The sequence below is a fragment of the Lichenostomus cassidix genome, chromosome 11 (assembly GCF_008360975.1).
Source record: "Lichenostomus cassidix isolate B80296 chromosome 11, HeHo_3.0, whole genome shotgun sequence".
Classification (NCBI taxonomy): domain Eukaryota; kingdom Metazoa; phylum Chordata; class Aves; order Passeriformes; family Meliphagidae; genus Lichenostomus; species Lichenostomus cassidix.
This window is the reverse complement of record NC_139492.1, coordinates 17,131,836-17,150,703: the sequence shown is the minus strand read 5'-3', so window position 1 is coordinate 17,150,703 and position 18,868 is coordinate 17,131,836. Positions and strand designations below refer to the sequence as shown.

Here is an 18,868-nt window from a genome sequence, read left to right as displayed (position 1 = left end):
CTAACATTTTTTTTTTTTTTACACTGTTGAAGCACAGTTTGCATTTGCCTGGAAAGGAAAATAAGAAAGGATCAAACTTACAATAAGCCTAGCCAGAATGAAATCGAAATTCATAAGATGTAATACATGCTGCTTGCACAATAAATGGTAATGAGCTCGGGAAACAGGGTGTTTTATCGGGTTATTGTTTCCAGGCAGGACAGAAATGTATATTTATGGTTTGATTTCAGAGTGCTAGCCTCCTGGGTTTTAGAAATGAAAAAGATGAACTTTCACTACTTCTGTGATCTCTCTGAAATAATTTTAGAGGCGTTTTATAAGTCACCAAAGTTTTTAACCTGGCAGTTTACCGCAGAATTGTAATGAGAAGAACTGTGCACTGCTGTGGAGACCCAGGGCTTTCAAAGATGCCCAATGTGGATATTTTGGTCAGCTTAGCACTACAACACAATTCATACTTCTGGAGAGGGATTTGTGTAAAAGAGTCAGCTGCATCGTAATTTTAATATTTTTTTTTTAATAATTTGTAAAGTATTTTAATAAATCTGAGAGCAAAATTTCAACTTAACAATGCAATCGGCTGTGCCTGGAGATTCAAACCACAAAGTGTGGACAGCAGAATAAATGATGAACGCATAATTTAGTCTCCCAAGGCACTTCATTGCTTTGTCTGCTCATTGTTTGTGAGCCATTATGGATATTCTGAGGAATCTTGATGATCTCCAAATTATCTTCAATAATTTAGCCTGGAAGCATTAAAAACAAATCACTTTGGGACTGTGTTGTATATCTAATACATGTATTTGTAAATTCCTCACAGTTTCCTTCCTATTTTAAACTGTTGCTGCTGCAATAAGCTACAACAGGTAAAGCAACAACTCCAGAATATTTTTTTTGAAAATTCATATCTGCACTTAACATTAATAACCACAGGTTGTCTTACAACAACAGGGAGGAGAGGGAAGAACAAGGCCTGAATCCTTTGACAAAAACTGTTTTGATAATCTAATATCCTTGAATTCCTTTTGCCCATTTTAACTCCTAAGCAGCATTTCTTTTGGTTATTAACCTCAGCTTCAATAAATGTAATTATAAAGAGGTAGAAATACAGGGACTCCAGAAGGAATTTTGGGTTTAAACTATGTTCTGGTTTTCAGAGTGCTGTTAGGAACAGGGAGATGCAAGAGAAAATGGGTATTTTGCATTTGGCCTTAATAAAATTCCTACCTAAAATAATATATCTAAATAGATTTTTGATGCTTTTTAGCTTAAAAGGTTTGAAGCAGGTGTAAAAAAAATTAAAATGCTGACAATTTGAATAGCAATTTCTAGTGGATTTTAGTCTAACTCTACAACAATAGTAAACACAGTAATGATTGCTATGAAAAGTTAATGCTTCCCATAAACATACATTTTGTGAATTTCCTTAAATGTTTCTGGATTAGTTTCTTACCACAAAAGAGAGGTGGAAGGGCTTGAACAAACAAAATCAAATCAAGTTTTAAAAAGTAGTAAATATTTGAAGTTACATAAGTATTTACACAATACTTTTTTAACTGTTAGAGCAGTTTTCTATGGAGTAAAAGTCAAAGTTTCTTGATTGAAAGGTAACTCCTTGTCAATAAAATATCTGTGAAAAAAGGTAAGTTCTGCAGTGTTGAAGGGAGCTTAATATTTGTGTTTGCCAACACAAAACATCCCTGCAAGGAAGAAGCAGGAGACTGCTGGAATGAAAAGGATTCTCACCTGGAGTAAACTGAATATTCTCGTGTAAGGACCACGTTTTGCTGCTTTCAGTCAATGACTTGTGTAAAGGGGGGTTGGATCAGTTGCACATCTCAAGAGTTGGCATTGGGGAAGTGTGAACATTGAAGAGCACCCAGGGGATGATGGACCAGGTGTAATGTTTAGTCTTTTCCTCTTATTTGGAAGGTCTGTATCACTTCTCAGTAATGGAAGATGTTGCTCTTGGTGAACCAATAGGAAGGGTGAAAGCAAATGACCTGGATATTGGAGAAAATGCTAAATCATCCTATGATATTATTGAAGGAGATGGAATGGATATATTTGAGATTACTACAGATGCCCAAACTCAGGACGGCATTATTAGAGTGAGAAAGGTAAATCATATCTCTGTTAACAACCATAAATGTTTATTGTACATACAGCTGCCCAGCCAGACTTTACTCTGTGAGAAGATGCTGGAATTGCAGGGATTCTTTTATCTATGGATGAGGTGTCAAGCCAGTGAAGGGATGACAAGGGGTGTGTTGGCCATGTCCCTCCGAATTTTCACTGAGGTGTCAACTGGGGAGACCTCCATGGGTGCTGGACATGTGTTCATCTTATCCAGGTCCCCTGTGGTCACATCATGCAGGTTTTGCTCCCTCAGATCCAAAGGAGAGGAGTAGATCTGATTCCACTTTGTTTAAACTTCCATGAAATCTTGGCTGAGTATTCATCAAATAACTTTTCTCAATTATTTGATTTCCTGTATAGCTGTTCAGAGAAAAATAGATCACAGCGTGTTAATTAAATTACCTGATGTGTGAGAGCTTAGTCGTCTGCCTTTTCTCACGTTGAACTGTTTTCACTCAAGGAACAGGGATTTCAGTGCATTTTATTAAGATCAGTAGTTTCACAGGAGAAGTGCCAAATTTGGGCCCTAAAGAAAACCATGTAACCTTTTCTATGCTTGTACAGTCTTGATGTGTGCCAGGTGAGGTGTTTGCATGTACACAACAAAAGCACCTCCCAATTATGTGCAGAAATACGGGGAGAGGCAGCACAGAACAAAACTCCTCTAGTAGTCAGGGAAACATTAATTGCAGATTTAGTTGTCATTATTTTCTGAGGAAGGAGAAAAAGCTGTTTCTCATGCTGTGTTCTGAAAAAGGATATGAATGTAATTTATGGCAGTGGCAGAGAGGGTTTTAACTGCATAGCGTAGATCACCCTAAATGATTCTTCGTTTATAAAAAACAAAAATAAACAAATACCAAACCATGATATTCCAGTGAAAAAAGGTGAATCCATTGATTCAGGTACAGGTAATTAATATTCCACTTGTACCTGTCATTAACAAGGTTAGGCAGATTGCCTGTCAAAACTTTGTATTTTCTCTTTCTCGGTGAGTAGGTCAGCTCTGTAGATTTATAATAAACTGATGTATATTTATCCAAATTTAGATTTGTTTTTCTAAAGAGAAAATTATAATATACATCCCAGTTCTTCCTTACAGTTATTTATTGTATGCTGTGGCCTCTCCTGTAAGCTGAGGCAATTAGCCTTTTGCCCCAGTTCCCTTGGCTTTATTTCATAACTGAGCCTTAACCATAATGTTGTTTCATATTTTCATTTTGACAGCAATAATAATTTTGGTTCTACTCCAGTAGATGATGTATGGAGGGTACTGCTCACCAACAGATTTTCTTCAGCATAAAATCACGGGCTTTAGACAATGCTGAGTAAATTTTCAAAATGATCTTCTGATTAAGCATGACTAAATGTATTGGGGTGCTGTCATTCCTGTAAAGCATATGAAAAGCAGTTGAAAAAGTCCTACAGGAGCCATGATTGGCAAATTGTGAATATGCTGATTTATAAATCCCCATTCATAATTTCAAAAGCTTACTAATTTAAGAGCCACTAAAGAAGTAAGGTTTTCTTGTGTTTACTAGAATTTGTGAGAAAGAGCAAATCCCATTAGAGCTTGATTCATACCTGGAAAAAATCAACACAATTTGAAAACACACATATTGAAGGCTTTGACAGACTTCCTGAAGATTCCTGTTTGTGCTCTTGCTGGTATTTGCATTGCAGATTCAGAGTGTCTGTGTCCTCTTCTTTTTATCCCTGAGACATTATAATGCAAATCTTAATATCTTTCCAATGCTTGGCAATTTTCATCTTTGAAATTTGAATCGTTGTGAGACACAAGAGAATTATATAGTGAATATACTGATGTACTTCAAGACACAAACTTGAGTCTCCTATAATGAAAAAGTCTAACACTCAAAAGTGTCACAGATTTCGGGTTTATTTGGTATTTCAGTCCCTTAAATCCACTGAGTTTTCATCTTTTATGAGTTAATATGGAACTGTAAAATAGTAAAAACAGTGATGACATGGCAGGTATATTGATAGAATAAAGTAATTTGTTTTGTGATTCTGTCTGTGGGGAAAAAAAAGAGAAAAGATGCAGAAGTAGAAATTGCTACAGTTTTAAGAAATTCCTGAGAGATGTGTACCTCATTTATTCCTATAAACTGAAATACAGAGGTACTCGAAGTGCAATAATATTGAAGCACTTTCTTATATGATTAGCTCTACATTTTGCCTCTCATGTCCAACAAATAATAATTGCCAGTTCTTTGCATTTCTCACATTGTTCTGAAAGCAATAAAATATTTATTCTTTGTGGAACCAAATAATTCTTTTCCTTATCTCCAACCAGTAAAGCAGTGATGAAGTGCATTATTGGTATGCAACTCATGTCACCAGCAAGAAATTTGTAGTATTTATCTGATATGTAATTGTAATGGTATAATTCATGAGAGAGACTATTTCAGTAAATTTCTTGTGAAAAGCAAGGAAACAGGCCAGTTTTCTCTGAGGCTGGTAAATAAACAGATATCAATATGTGCCTAGAAAATCTGGAGGTTGGGTTTCTGGGAGAGGGAAATGACTGCATTAAAACTCACTCCGTGTGCTTAAAAATGCACATCACATCCATCCATCAGCATTGCCTTCCCTTGTTCTCCGTGGCCACGAGTAAAACACATTGATCTTTGTCTTTCCCAACAGCCCCTGGACTTTGAGACCAAGAAGTCCTACACTCTGAAGGTGGAGGCAGCCAACATCCACATCGACCCTCGCTTCCTCAGCGGGGGTCCCTTCAAGGACACAGCCACCGTCAAGATTGTGGTGGAGGATGCTGACGAGCCACCAGTCTTCTCCTCGCCCACCTACCTGCTGGAGGTCCATGAGAACGCTGCTCTCAACTCCGTGCTGGGGCAGGTGACAGCCCATGACCCCGATGTGTCTTCCAGCCCTATAAGGTAGGGCTGCTTTGAAGTGCTCTTTGGGAAAACGGCTGGCAGATCCTGAGTGTATTTCCCTGCTCCTTGTGTGACTGTTCTCATGCTGTTCTGTCTCTCTGAAGGTGCTTGGAGATGATTTGGTTTATGATGTTAGATCTATCAGTTCAGATCATTTTCAAAGTCCCCGAAATGCTCCTTGCCATAGGAGTAGTCTTATGAAACAGAGGAATGCAATGAAAGTAAGAAATGTGAGTGTTTCTTACGAGAAATGAGGTTGGATGGGGTTGAATCATCACTGTGTATCTCTGCAGTGAATTTAAATAATCCAGTAGTGTCTGCTCTAACAATACTGAGTTTGTGCCATGCACTTGTAAGGTTGTCAAAACAGATTTTGTATTCCTTTGTCTAAAGCCATTCCTGGTTTAAAGATACAGAGACGATTATGCCCATATGACTTTTGCATCTTCAGATTATGCTATTTTCCCTTTGTGATCTAATTTGAACAAAATCTTTCATTCCAGTTTGATCAGATCAGTGGGTTTTATCTCATTTGATGAGCACAGATCTTCCCCTCCCCCTTGGTAGTGCTTGCATGGTGTGATGAGAGTGTTCCAAAGCACATTCTGCTCTGTGTAGTACTGCCTGCTAAAAGCATTAGGAAAACCAACACCAAAATGTGAAACCCATAGCAAAAGTATATGTGGAGAGAGTCTCTTTAATAGTAATCATTGCTGTGCATTGCTGCCTCAGGGAATTTAAACCAGGCAAGTAGTTGCAGCATCAGGAGAATGATGTTAGTTGTTATAATCCATCATTTTCTATCCCTATCCTTTTCTAATCATTGTCACTTCCATCAGGTTTGTTGCAGAGCAGGACTTTAAACCTTTAAGCAGAGGCCCTACATGTTGCATATGATAGTACATTGTATTCAGAATTAGGAATTCAGTATTGCCAGCATGTTTGGATGCATTAGAACTTGTGTGTGAAGGTTCTGGAGAGTATTTTTGGGTTTTATACAACTTCCTCCTGAGGGGCCAAAAAATGGATCTGAGTAAGAGGTTTACTTAATTCTCACTTTTTCATAAATCAAGAGACCTTCAAACTTTGAAAAGCAAAAATATTTTGTGTGTGTGCAAACTGTATTAGAATATTATTGCACATCAGGTCATATAGGAACTCTTGGCATCCATGAAACAGAACTGGCCAAAATTCATTACATTTAAACTAAGAGGTAATTTATTAGTATGATTATTACTATTCAATTTATTAGTATGTTTTCTGTCTTTTTAAAAAACAATGGGTGCATTACTTTATAAGATTTATTTTTTTCTACAATACTGGCTTAATAGCTAATTAAGGAATATACAGAGCCTAATTTTCTATGCTACTTCTTTTCTCGTGTTTGCTTACTTGATTAATTTGGCTTTATCTGGGAGAGCTCTAGAAAGCCCAAATTATTTTCAGGGTTTTTTTAAAATTTGTTGCATAAAAAATATTTTAAGGCCAAAAAAAAAAAGTATTTCAAGTTAGTAATTCTGCTATTAAAGGAGAAAAAATATAAGTAGGGAGCAGAAATACAATTACTTACTTTCTAATTTGGAACAAAATAGGAGCCTGGCAGGTTCTAACAGAAATATGTGGAAACATGGTTTTCGGTGATTGCAATGTGCATTTCAAGTGTTTATTCTGTTATTGCATCACATATATGATGAAAATTTTATGCGTATGTTCTGTGATACCATTTCAAAAATATAAACTTCAGTTAAAAAATTGAAAAATTACAACAAGCTCTTCTAAAACTGATGCACATTTTTAATGTTCGGTGTTGCCTGGCCTTTTTTGATGTATTTTTTTCCTTTAAAACAGAATTTTAGAAGGCAACAACGAATTGTATTTCAAGGAAATTACTTTTTTTTCAGTAGATATCTGTTCTATCAATATTTTGCTTAGACAGAGCTACTGTGTACATTTGTAATAAAAAGCCAGGCAGCACAAACAAAATATGAATCACCTTCCGTGCTCCCAATACCATGTCTGCTTTGCATTGGTCTGACACACAAAGGCTGCACACATTCAGGGTAAATGAACTAAAACTTGGATATCTCTGAACACAGGAAGAGTCTGATAATTGAGTCAAAGGATAAAGTGTTAAAGGATTTAGAAAAATTATTGTAAAATACAGTCTGGAAAGAAACTAGTCCTGTGGTCTCATGGAAGGTGTCCTGCCCAAGGCAGGGATTGGAATTGAATGATTTTTAGGGTCCCTTCCAACCCAGGCCAGTCTATGATTCTATGATTTTTCTCTTTTTTTTTTTTTTAAGGAAAAAAAAAGTTCCTCCTCATTTTTAACCAGCACCCCAGCAGTTTGTTTCTTATTCTTGCTTAGAAGAGATGAATCATGGTCTGATCTTTCTCTCACTTGATCTAAAGGCTTGAAGCCTCTCATAGGTTGACAGGCAGGTGTACAGATGGATTTTTGGGGCTGTCCAGTGCAGAGCCAGGAGTTGGAATTTGATTATCTTTGTGGGACAGGGTATTTTATGATTCTGTGATTTTTTTTTTCTAATCCATCAGCTTTAAGATAAGCAGCACAAGCCCTTTTTGATCCTTAGCTGCCATTCTGCAGTACATGCCACTTAAAGCCCTCCTCATTTTTGGTGAAAAGGCTTTAAAATTTGGGTAATAACTGTAAGAACGGTCCGTAGTTTGTCTTACTCTAGCCCAGTAATTCCAGAATCATGTGCCAGTGCCTTGTCTGGATGCCTCTCCCCTGGGAAAGGGGCCCAGTGAGTTCAGCTGTGCTGCAGAGCTCTGCTGTGGCTGCTGTGGGAAGGGTGGAACATCCTGGGCTCAGCTTTAGCCTGGGAAGATCATTCATTCTCTGTTAGAACCCAGCTGTTGGTTCCAGGAGTACTCACTGCACGCTCCTGCTGTTATTTTGTAACCATGGTCTATTTCTCTGCAGTGCATTATCTTGGATAAAGCACGATCCAAGCACACAGTAGAAAGCAAAAGTCATAATCTTTCTTCCTATACTGCAACTGCCCTGCTGTAAATCACTGCCCTTCAGTGGCTTTCTCTGTGGAGAGATAACATTCACTGGAGCAGGTTTTCCCCATTCCTGTCGGCAGAGATTTCATCTTTGGCAGCAGTTGATCATTTTCTTAATTCACAGCAGGTCTTAAAACCCCAGATCCAATCTGCTGTGCCTCCCCAGTGGTGCAGTTGTTTATCAGTCACTAAGTACCTTGTCCAGTCCACCTGGCATTAATAAACAGTGGAGATTTACCACTCCTGGGGGTCACTGCTGGGATTCACTTCTCAGCAGGAGCAGCAAAAAAGGGTTTCTGCTCCTATTTACATTGCTGCAAATCAGGACTAGATCAAATGAAGCCATAAGAGCAGGACTGAGAATCATTCCAAGGCTTCTGTTAAACCACTGTGGGGTTGTTCCTGTAATTGCTATAGCAGACTCATAAACTAACCCAAACTTCCCAATAACCTGCTCTGGCTTTATGGCAATTTCAAAAGATATTATTTCCCAAGATATTCTTTTCTCATTTTTGGAGAAATATATGTTTTATGTATGTTTTATGGATCTGACAATGCATTCCCATTAAGAAGAGTTACAACACCATTATCATGAAAAGGAAACTGCAAGTGTACTATTAGTTTTCCCAGGTTTATGACACTGCAGATTTTATTTTTTGGTTTTGTAACAAATATTTATCAGATTAAAATCAGGAGAGGGTTTTACCTCTGTGTTGCCTTGCAAAGAAAATGCAACTTATGTTAAAAATGTTTCCTCTTAAATTGGTGGGTTTGTGTTGTGAATAAATACTGCTGGGATGAGATGAAATGTGGTATAATAAACTCACAAACGTGTCACTCCCTCTTTTATAACTTCAAAACCTGCATGGCAGGAAGGTCGTGCATGGAAGTTTAAGCAAGGATTGATCCTTAGAGAAAAACTGTGTTTTCCCTCAGTGGAATTTATGTCAAGCCCAGGTCAACTAAACATTGAATAGCATACAAGCATTTCACATTTTATTTTGTTTGTGGACTGTAGAAATTTCATAAATGTTTGATATCAGTAGAGTTCTTTCAGCATCATTACATAAAAATCAGGAATGAAAAGACAGTTTTAAGTATGACTTCTTAAAAAGAGCTGATTGCTGCCTTTTCTTGTATTTTCTTGAGTGAAATCTTAAACCTGTGAAAGGCTGTAAGGTGTTTTATACTAACTTCACTAGTACCAGAATTTTACTTCTAATACTTTAATTGGAACTAGGGAGACATCAAAATACGGTCAAGATCCATTTTCAAAAATGATTGCCTGAGGTTAAGTACCTACAGCTTTATTCTTCCACACAAGTGACCTGATTTTCAGAAATGCTGAGTTTAGTGCAATTCCCATTAAACCACTGAGAACTAAGTATGTGGAGCTCACGAGAAAATCAGTTTACTTAAATGTCCAAATATAGATGCATGTGCCCAGCTTTAGGCACAGATATTTGGAATCTTACTTCATGTTTTTCTGCTGCTCTTCTTACCAAAATAGTAATTTTTAAGTGAGTAAAACTAGTACTTCTTGGAGTTTGAAAACAGAACAAGCAAATGTCCAACAAATCCCATTTCCTAGTTAAACTGGAAATTAGTTGCCTCTTAAGTGCATTATTTGTCAAGTAACCTTACCAGTCTGATCAGGTTAGTTTTGGTCTTTGGTAATGCAGTCTTTAAACACTTAAAGTTGGAGATTTTGATAAACTTTTATCACTTAGAACTCTTTTTGAAAGTGAGAATACATTGCACAAATAATTTAATTGCAATGTAACTTCCATTCTAAAGATGAAAATATCTGATGCTGAAATAATAAAGTAAAAAAAAGATGAACACAGTAATCCTAAGCTTTGAAATCAGATCCTAATGCTGTGTCTATTAAAATTGATTGTGTTAGGCTGGAATGAGTTTGAGTTCACTGGAATATATTTATTGTAGCATATAAAGGGACCTCCAAATCAGAATTTTTCTTTGGAAATTGCTTTTGATAAAGCACAAACCAGACTGGAATAGCTGATTTTCCGATAACTGTGCCATTCTCGCTGTAGCAAAATATATTCTTTCTCTTGTATTGGGGGATTTTAACAGCATGCTTGCAAAAGGTGGAAAAGTGATGAGAAAGCGACAGTCTTGAGTCACTTGTCTGGCCACTCCACAATGTAATTGAGTCTGATACCATATCATAACTCACCCTATTGTGCCTTGGTATAATGCAGAACAGATGTAAAAACTGCCAGTGCGTGCTGCTGGGTTCTGTAAAGCACAGACACAAAGGCTTAAAAGGCTTTCATAGAAATCCACAATTAGGATTTGGTAAAACCCCTTGAAGTCAATTTCTGTTGAACCATATCAATAGTTTATCACTCAACTCTCTAATTCCCTGCCTCTCTTGTGAAGAAACTGAAGGCTCAGTTTTGTGATTGAGTTTCTTTTCGCAAGTAATTCATTAATAAAATAACTCTGTGAAAATGGACAACAGAAGAGCTTTCCTGGAGATCTGGACCTGAGCTTTAAATCATCATCCTGCTGAATGCACCACTGCAGCTCTGTCTCCTTGTCAGGCTGCAGAATTTACCTGGACATTCACATTTGCAAACTCTGACTACCTGTCAGATGAAACTTGTTTTGTCAAAAACCAATGATGTCAACCCATAAAAGCATCAGGCCTCCAGCGTTTGCAGTGTTTTATAGGAAGAAATGGTGATTCACTGTGCTCTGCCCGTGGAGCTGCTTGAGCCATAAGCAAATAATGTGCTTGGTGAATCGTTCATGCTTCGTTAATCTGAAATTTATTGGTAAAATAACATTATTCAGCCCATTTTTAAAATAACCAGGAAGCCCACCAATTTGGGGTGCTTAATACATTACTGCTGAAATGATCATCAGTTCCTGTGAAATACCATAGAAACTGTCTAATAAATGTGATGGATTGTGTAATTAACTCTTGATCAGCACCGTTTCTCAGAGATGTTACCCAGTGAACCTGAGGGCACTTTACGACCTTCACACTGGGTATACAGCTAATTACTCCTTGGGCAATAATTATTAAGTTTTTTTAGCCTCAGTTTGTCATTTTGTCTTCTAAATTATTATGCTATTGAGCCTCTCCATCCATTTGGCTATAAAACTGCAGCTCTCCGAGGGCTCCCTAAATTGTCTGTGACTGTATGGATTACACCAACTTCATTAAGTAGATTACAGGGATGTCTGTTTTGCAGGTTTTCCATTGATCGGCACACTGACCTTGAGAGACAGTTCAACATCAACGCAGAGGATGGGAAAATAACTCTGGCAACACCCCTGGACAGAGAAACCAGCACATGGCACAACATCACCATCGTAGCCACTGAAACCAGTAAGTGTTGTGTGCTCTGGCTCTTCTGTTGGGTTTGTAATTAATGGTCACAGGCTGTGCAGTGGAAGCTGTCTATAATTCAGTAAAATGAAATGTATTGGGTGTTTATATCAGAGAATTTCTGAAAGAAAGCTTAATTTCTGTGCAAGTTCCATTTGTTTTTGTTTTCACAACTGCATGTTTTTTTCCAGTGAATATAGTAATAGAGATTTTGAAGAGATAGATGAGTACATATGTACAGGGTATGCATGGTAAATATTAAAAAACAGTTTAAAAAGCCCAAACCAAAGCCTTATAATTAGCCATATTAAGACAGAAAAAATTAAAGCTTCGCTATTGTGGAAGTAAATTGAAGGCTCAACCCAGACGTTCTTAATGCTGAGCGCTATTATGTTTCAGTGCCATAAATGATTAAGCGCAGGGGTAATGTTGCATGAAAGTAGTGCTGTTGGATACGTATGGATGAGTTTACTCACACCCAGCTCTCGACAGGAACCTGCATTGTTCAGCTCCACAGAGCCTTGGTGCCTGCTCTGCACACCTGAGTCAGGAGAGCTGCCCTGCCTGCCAACACGGGTCATAGATTTTAATCAAGGAGAATTCTTAATTAATTTGGAGCTGCGAGCGCTGCTGACAGGATCACACACGGCAGTGTAATTTATTATTCATATTAGCACTGGGTTTGAGGCTCTGTGTTTGCCACAAGCGTGCTGCAGCAGAGGAGCAGGTGGGGACGTGGGGCTGGCACCCCGTGCTGTGTCCTGAGCTGGAACACAGACCCTGCAGCCCTTGCTGCTGCTGGCTCTGCTGTGCTCTCGGTGGGCAGGCAGGACCCCGTTTGGGCACACACTTGACACAGCATTGCAGGAGTATCTGTCTTTGAGCCTGGTGATTGGTGCTGCATGGAGACAGCAGGGGGATATGATCTTTGCTTTTTCCCCAAATATCTTTTTAGAAGGATACAGCATCATGGCACAGAGAATTTGAAGCTAAGTAGCTGTGTAGCTATGAACATAATAAATTAGGGGATGAAATATGCTTATTTGGCCCACTTTTGCTGTCTAATATTTTTTCTGTGGTACTTGTTTTCAAAACCCAACATGTTAGGAATTCATGACACACGTAAGTCAGAAAGGTAGGTCTGGTTTTAACCAAGCTCCCAACTTACCCTCTGTGTAACCTGTGTTCCTCTGACCCAGCTCAGGAATTTGGGAATTTCCTTGCCAGCAGTGGCCTGTTACTGTTCCATCTTGCAGCCAAACACTGCTTTAATAAATTAGCAGAAATACTTTCTGCTTGCAGAAAATCCAAGCCTCAGGAAAGCACACGGGGAAAGAAAGGAAGGAAGGTTTCATCAGGCATGTTTCCTCTGGGTAGTATCTGATCAGTTAATAATTCAAATGTTTTTAAAGGAAAAATATGTAAAATTTCCACACTAATTTTCTCAGATCATTAGATTTACCAAGGGCATGGAAAGCAAAATTATTAGTTTATGATCCAGAATTTTCAGATGTTGGAATAGTGAGATGTAGAGTGAAGTCATTTTGTATTTGGTTTCCTCCAACAAGTCAAAAAGAAACAAGATAAAGGATTTTGCAAGACACTCCTCCAGTTCATTTTTAAATCTCCCTTACGTGTGTGTGTCAGAGCAAAGTTGCCAGAAGTGCACTGTACTAAGCTACACAAGAATGAAGTCTCCCCATTGCATTTTCAGTTTTTTAAACGTAATTATACTCAAGAATTTTGTAAGAAATCAGCCTTGTCATTAGACTTCATGGGAGCCTCAGCCTCTATTGCTATTGTGAAATTGCCTCTTATCAGACTGGCTATGAAAATAATAACGCCAATCTTGTTCTAAGCATTTGTGTTCCTGCTGATGGCTTATTTTTGCATTCCTAATATAATTATTTGACATTTACATAAAACAAGGGCTTAATTTCACAGACTACTGTCTTTGCTTATTTAAGTGAAATTATTTTTAAGCTCTTCAAGCAGAAATTAGATTTGCTTATAGAACTGTCAAACAGGGGAAAATGGGCATTTTTAGATTTTTTTTTTTCCAAGACAGCAATAGGCAAAATCTCTGTTGTAAAATAACAGAAATCTGTTGGAGACAGACACAAGCAGCAAATGCAAATACAAAGTGTGTCATTAGGATGCCTTCACTGACAGTCTTATTAATGGACTGCTGATCTCTCCCAGGAAAATAAATACGTCGGAATTGTTCGTGCAGGAACATTTCCTCTTCCTGGGCTGGCTGCTTCCCAGGGCCTGTTCAAGGCTCTCCCCTCTCTCTGCAGGGCAATGACCAGAACATTTAATTGCCATTAAATTTGCTTACTACTCATAAGGCTTCATACTGGGGTTTTTTCTTGATTCCCAGCATGGTAGATCCTAAATATACTCTGATTTAGCAACACTGTCATAGATAAACACCAACTTTGACCAATCTTTAATTCACTATTTCAGACCTTCATGCTGGTAAGGTACATGCAGCTAACTTTGTGCTCTAAACACAGGTAATTTTTGGCAGTTTCCTGCTGTCCTCATGACAAAGTTATTTATTTGAGTCATCCCCCAGCCACTGTCTTAGGAAGGAATCTTCCAAGACAGGATCGGTCTGGCTGGATGGAGCATTGCTGCTTCTGCATTTTCACTCAAGCTGGGCATGAAGATCCTCAGGCTCAGACTGGCTGATCTTTTTTTAAGAGTGATCAGATTTAAAATGTGTGTGGATAATTTTAAATGTTTTTAGTCTGAGTGCTCCAAAATATGAACTTAACCCTTTCATGTCTAACAGAAGTAGGAGGAGAAACTGAAAAACATTAGCCACTGGGGACTCTTTTCTACGTGTACTTGACGTAGACAAAAGACCAGTTTGGGGGAGGTTTTTTGGTGGGTTTTTGGTTGGATTTTTCATTTGTTTGGGTTTTTATTTAGAAGAAAGACATTTTCTGTCTGTTTTTGTTCATAGATGAGTGTCTGGCCAGTGCTTGTTCAGAGCAAATTCATGCTATTGGTGACAAACAGTATTGTATTCAGAGACCTGTGGAAAGTGAGATGTTTTGTGTGATGCTGTTTCCCTCCTTTACTTTCCCATTGCTGACAGTCCTTCTGAAGGAGTTCCTAGTTTCCTGCAGCCTTAATTTTCAGGGAGTTAAACTGGCCAGACAGACAAAAGAACAGCTGCCTTGAGTGGCTCTCCCTCAGACATTTGTCTAAACTTTTGCACTGCCTTTATTTTTTGGTTCCCAAAACACTTGGACAATGCCCAGAGGTTTTGTTTAAACCCTGTTTAAACCCCAATAACCACGCTGTGTTCTGGTTGTGGTGAGGAACACACCTGGTGCAGGTAGCTCAGGTGGGAGCCCAGAGAGCCAGCAGGGTGTGACCTGTGACCCTTGGCATGACAAGGGCTCAGGGGACCTCTGCACCTTTGGTCTTCTCATCTGCTACCCTTAAATCTGTCTACATTTAAACATTCCATATTTCTGCACACTTTTCCTGTTGTGTGATTTCTTCCATCTCTGTCTTATGTGATCAAATTAAATTTTGCTTCTTTGTTGTTCAACTTTTTTCCTTGCTGGTCTCCTCTGTACTGATGAATTCTGCCATGTGGATTTTTAAGAGAAGATAATATTAGAAAGAACTTTGATGTCTTTGAGAGATCCCTCTGAAACACCAGGCTTAGGGTGTGCAGAAGAAATACACTCATGGCAAGGGCAAGACTCAAAGCTATTGAACCTGTGAATTGATTCTTAAATTTTCTTTCTACGCTGCCATCCATCCAAGTTTACCCTGCAGAATGGAAAGGAGCAGGGATATTCAGGTGCCAACAGGCTGGAGGAAGCAGGTCCACTGGCAAAATGATTCCCTGAGAATGAACCTTTGTAGTCTGTGGATGTAAAAGGTGAATGTTGTCACTGACTCTGGACTTTAAACACTGAACTAATGAGATTTCTCATTAGTTTGTGGTGTAGCTGAGACTTACACGAGCCTAAAGTTGTAGCCAAGGTTGGGAGGTTTGTTTTAAATTTAAATGCTTGAGAGAACAGGGGTGAATGTAGTCTTGCTTTGCAAGTCAGGGTTGATGGTACTGCTCATGTGTTTAGCTCTCTGGAGCTATATCCTGAACAGGAAAGGAATCTGGGGGCATGTGCAAGTATTTTTTGACAGCCTGAATTGCAGTGCAGTAAGAATGAATGATTAAATTACAGACGTCTCTTTTGGTGCATCTTTTTTGTGTGTACAAAGGCTCATCACATCTTTGGTTCTTTGCTACTTGCCTGAAATGAATTTCCTACCATTCAGTAAAATCTAGTGAAGTCAGGATCCTAACAGTCAGATGTGAGCCCATTCTCCTGAACCCCCAAATGCATTTCTTGGTTGTGCAGATTACAATTACAGCTGTAACTCTGCTCCCATTGACGTGCTCGTGTTGCTGGTGTTAACTGGTTGGCAGTTTTGCTGGGCAGTGGAGCAGGGCAGGGCTCAGGCTGGGCTTAACCTCCTCAGCATTCTGCCAGTTCCTTGCACGGGTTTTGCAGCACTTACCACGTTCTGTGTTGTCAATGCAAGTCAGAGGAAAAGAAAATCAAATAGCCATGACTTATTTATTAGAACATTTTTGCTACAGATTCTGAATGGAGCTCAGAATCGCTGATCATTCAAGCGATCAGATTGCCAGACATGGATAAAGCATGTAATAATTAAACTCTCTCCTCTTTCTGCCTCCAGCTCCATGGATTTCCATTTCCATTTTCTAATGGCTGGAACAACCACCTTGCAGACACTTTCTTAGCACACTCACTGTGTCAGCCATTAATACTAAGGAAATGCCCTGTACTTCCAGCATTGCTGGTTAATTGATGTAACAGCAGCACTAATAAATGGAGAACTGGTGTAGTTTGAAACCAAAGCAAAGGCTTATCTCAGGGAAGCTGGTTTAATGTAGCCTAGAAAGAAATTTATTAGCAACATAATTTGACTGCACAACATTCCTCTGATTTAAATATGAATATCCTGATATTAGCATACTCATCCCTCCTAAACTGAAGCTGAGATGTGCTTGAGATACAGGATTCTAGTGAATTCTTTGGAAACAAAATATACTGCAATGCCTTCATTATTAGCAATGCTTATCTGAAATTCTCTTTTTAAAAAGTGAGGTCATCTTTTTCCCCAGAATATGTGTATTACATAGTAGAGCTTCCTTGACTGATACCACAGATTTCTAGAAGTGAAGACTTCTAAATATATTCCACTTGGCAGGCTCAGATTTGTGACAAACACATCAATAAATAACAGAAAGTGTGGCTCATTATCTTTAAAGACAGTGAAATTATGATCCCTTTAAAGTCCCTGAGCTGTCTTTCACCTGATGTTTCTCAGTGGATGTTGCTGAGTGGACTACTCAAGGTTTATATTTTCCTTGAAGTTGTTATGATCATTTGCAGCACTGGATTCTTCTCCCTCCTGGGCTGGATCTTGGGCAGGAATTGTTCCCTGGCAGGGTGGGCAGGCCCTGGCACAGGGTGCCCAGAGAAGCTGTGGCTGCCCCTGGATCCCTGGCAGTGTCCAAGGCCAGCTTGGCCATTGGGGCTTGGAGCAGCCTGGGACACTGCAAGGTGTCCCTGCCAGGGCAGGGGTGGAGCAAGGTTGTTTTTAAGGTCCTTCCAACCCAAAGCTCTCTGGGATCCTGTGATCCTCACCCTCTGCATGTCACTCCCAGTTGGCTGGGGAATACAAATCCAGCGCCTGGGAGAGGATATTTCTCGTAGCCTGGAGCCATGCTTTTAGCCAAGTTTTAAACCTCTGAATGAAGGGGTTTAATGGGCTTTCTGTTGTCCTTATTCTGCAGTCACAGAGCTCTTATTTCCATTGGGATGGAGTGCTTGATGCAATGGCTCTTGGCACTGTGCCCCACGTGCCAAGCAGGCAGCACTGCCCTGGCAGCCTCAGCCCCCTGCCCAAGGGCTGGGCACAGCACCAGAGCTGCCACAGCCAGCAGGAATTCTCCTGGATAATTATTCAAAGCAAGAGGTGAAAACCTAGACAAGATCTTGAAATGGAAATGGCGATTTGACCACAATAAATATTTTCCAGGCCCAGAGCAGAGGAGGCTCAAGGACAAAGCTGAGGGCTCTGTCTGACACAGGTAATTACCCACACCAACAGCATTCTTCGGAAATGAAGAACTATGAGGCAATTTTGTCACCTAATGGGAAAGGGCATAAAGCCAGAAAGGCTCTGTATGGTTTACCGAGAGTATAAATACAGTAATTGAATCATCACCCAGCACACGCACTGCTAAAGTTACCTGTGTTGTGTATTCCTTTTAAAAATGCAAGGACACTAATTAAAAAGGAAGAGAAACATATTTCTTCAGAACAAGCCTTCAGCTACAATGTGCTTTTTAATGCCATGGATACCTTTGCTTTTATTATACTTTCATTTATTTACTTTTATTTAGCCTTTTATGGTAAAAATAACTATAGGCGTTATTAGCAATAATTCCAACATTTTAGGGAGTTACTTTGGTACATCATATAATCATCTCTACCTTAGGGCTGAGTAAATTTCAGTAAGTTTGAGAAAGAGATGGAAATAAGCCTTTACGGAGGTTTAAACAAGAGAAGCTCAGGAATATTAAACCTTTTCTGCTTGACCCTTTTTGCTCTGGTTTAGTGGAACTCAAACTATATAATCCATCATTTTAACAGTGAAACACAGAATTTACTAAGGTAGTTTTTATCCATTTGCACATCACCCCAGGGTTACAGAGCTGCTCAGATCCTCGTGGGTCGCTGAGGCTTTGCCATTGGGCATGGAGGGCTGGTGCCTCATGTCAAACCAGCTGGCAGTTCTCAGCTCTGAAAGGGATTCAAACACAGCACACATTTTCCCATCAGTGTTTCACACACTTGTGAATAAAGCATCTGAGTAGTTCAGTGAAAATAAAAAAAAAAACACTCACAAAAAAAAAGGTCAAAGAAGGTAGTAAGCATCATTATGGCAAGGAAAAGGAGAGAGATTTGCACGAACAGTCTAAATTACATTTCTGTTTTCCAGGCATTGTAAATCCAGGCTAGACATCCAAGTTCTAGATTGGCAAATACTCATTTCACAAAGACATACTGGAGTTGGAACAGTGTTCAAAGCTTAAAACACAAAATGTTGGGGTATTAGGTGGTGTTTTAGAAGGAAATAAGGTTTTCTGGGGCACAAAACAGGGAAGGATTCAAGTAAGGAATACAAGCAGAACTATACATTTAATTTAATTAATTAATGCAAAAAATATTTTTTAGTTACTTTGAGGAAATCTGGAGGCTGGTTAAACTGCCCAAATAGATATATAGAAACTATGTAGACAGATATATCAGCAAGCAAGTGCATCTTTACTCTGACTAAC

The 18,868-nt window shown here is 39.0% G+C and overlaps 1 protein-coding gene across 2 annotated transcripts in view; it reads left to right on the top strand.

Annotated features, from left to right (window-relative positions):
- Window positions 1-18,868, top strand: part of CDH8 (cadherin 8) — a 154,774-nt gene that overhangs the window by 88,138 nt on the left and 47,768 nt on the right. For both annotated transcript variants that reach the window (XM_085072000.1, XM_085072001.1), the window contains 3 exons: window positions 1,933-2,120; window positions 4,807-5,060; window positions 11,321-11,457. In XM_085072000.1, coding sequence (XP_084928126.1) covers window positions 1,933-2,120; window positions 4,807-5,060; window positions 11,321-11,457 — 579 coding nt within the window. The remainder of the gene's footprint in view (window positions 1-1,932; window positions 2,121-4,806; window positions 5,061-11,320; window positions 11,458-18,868) is intronic.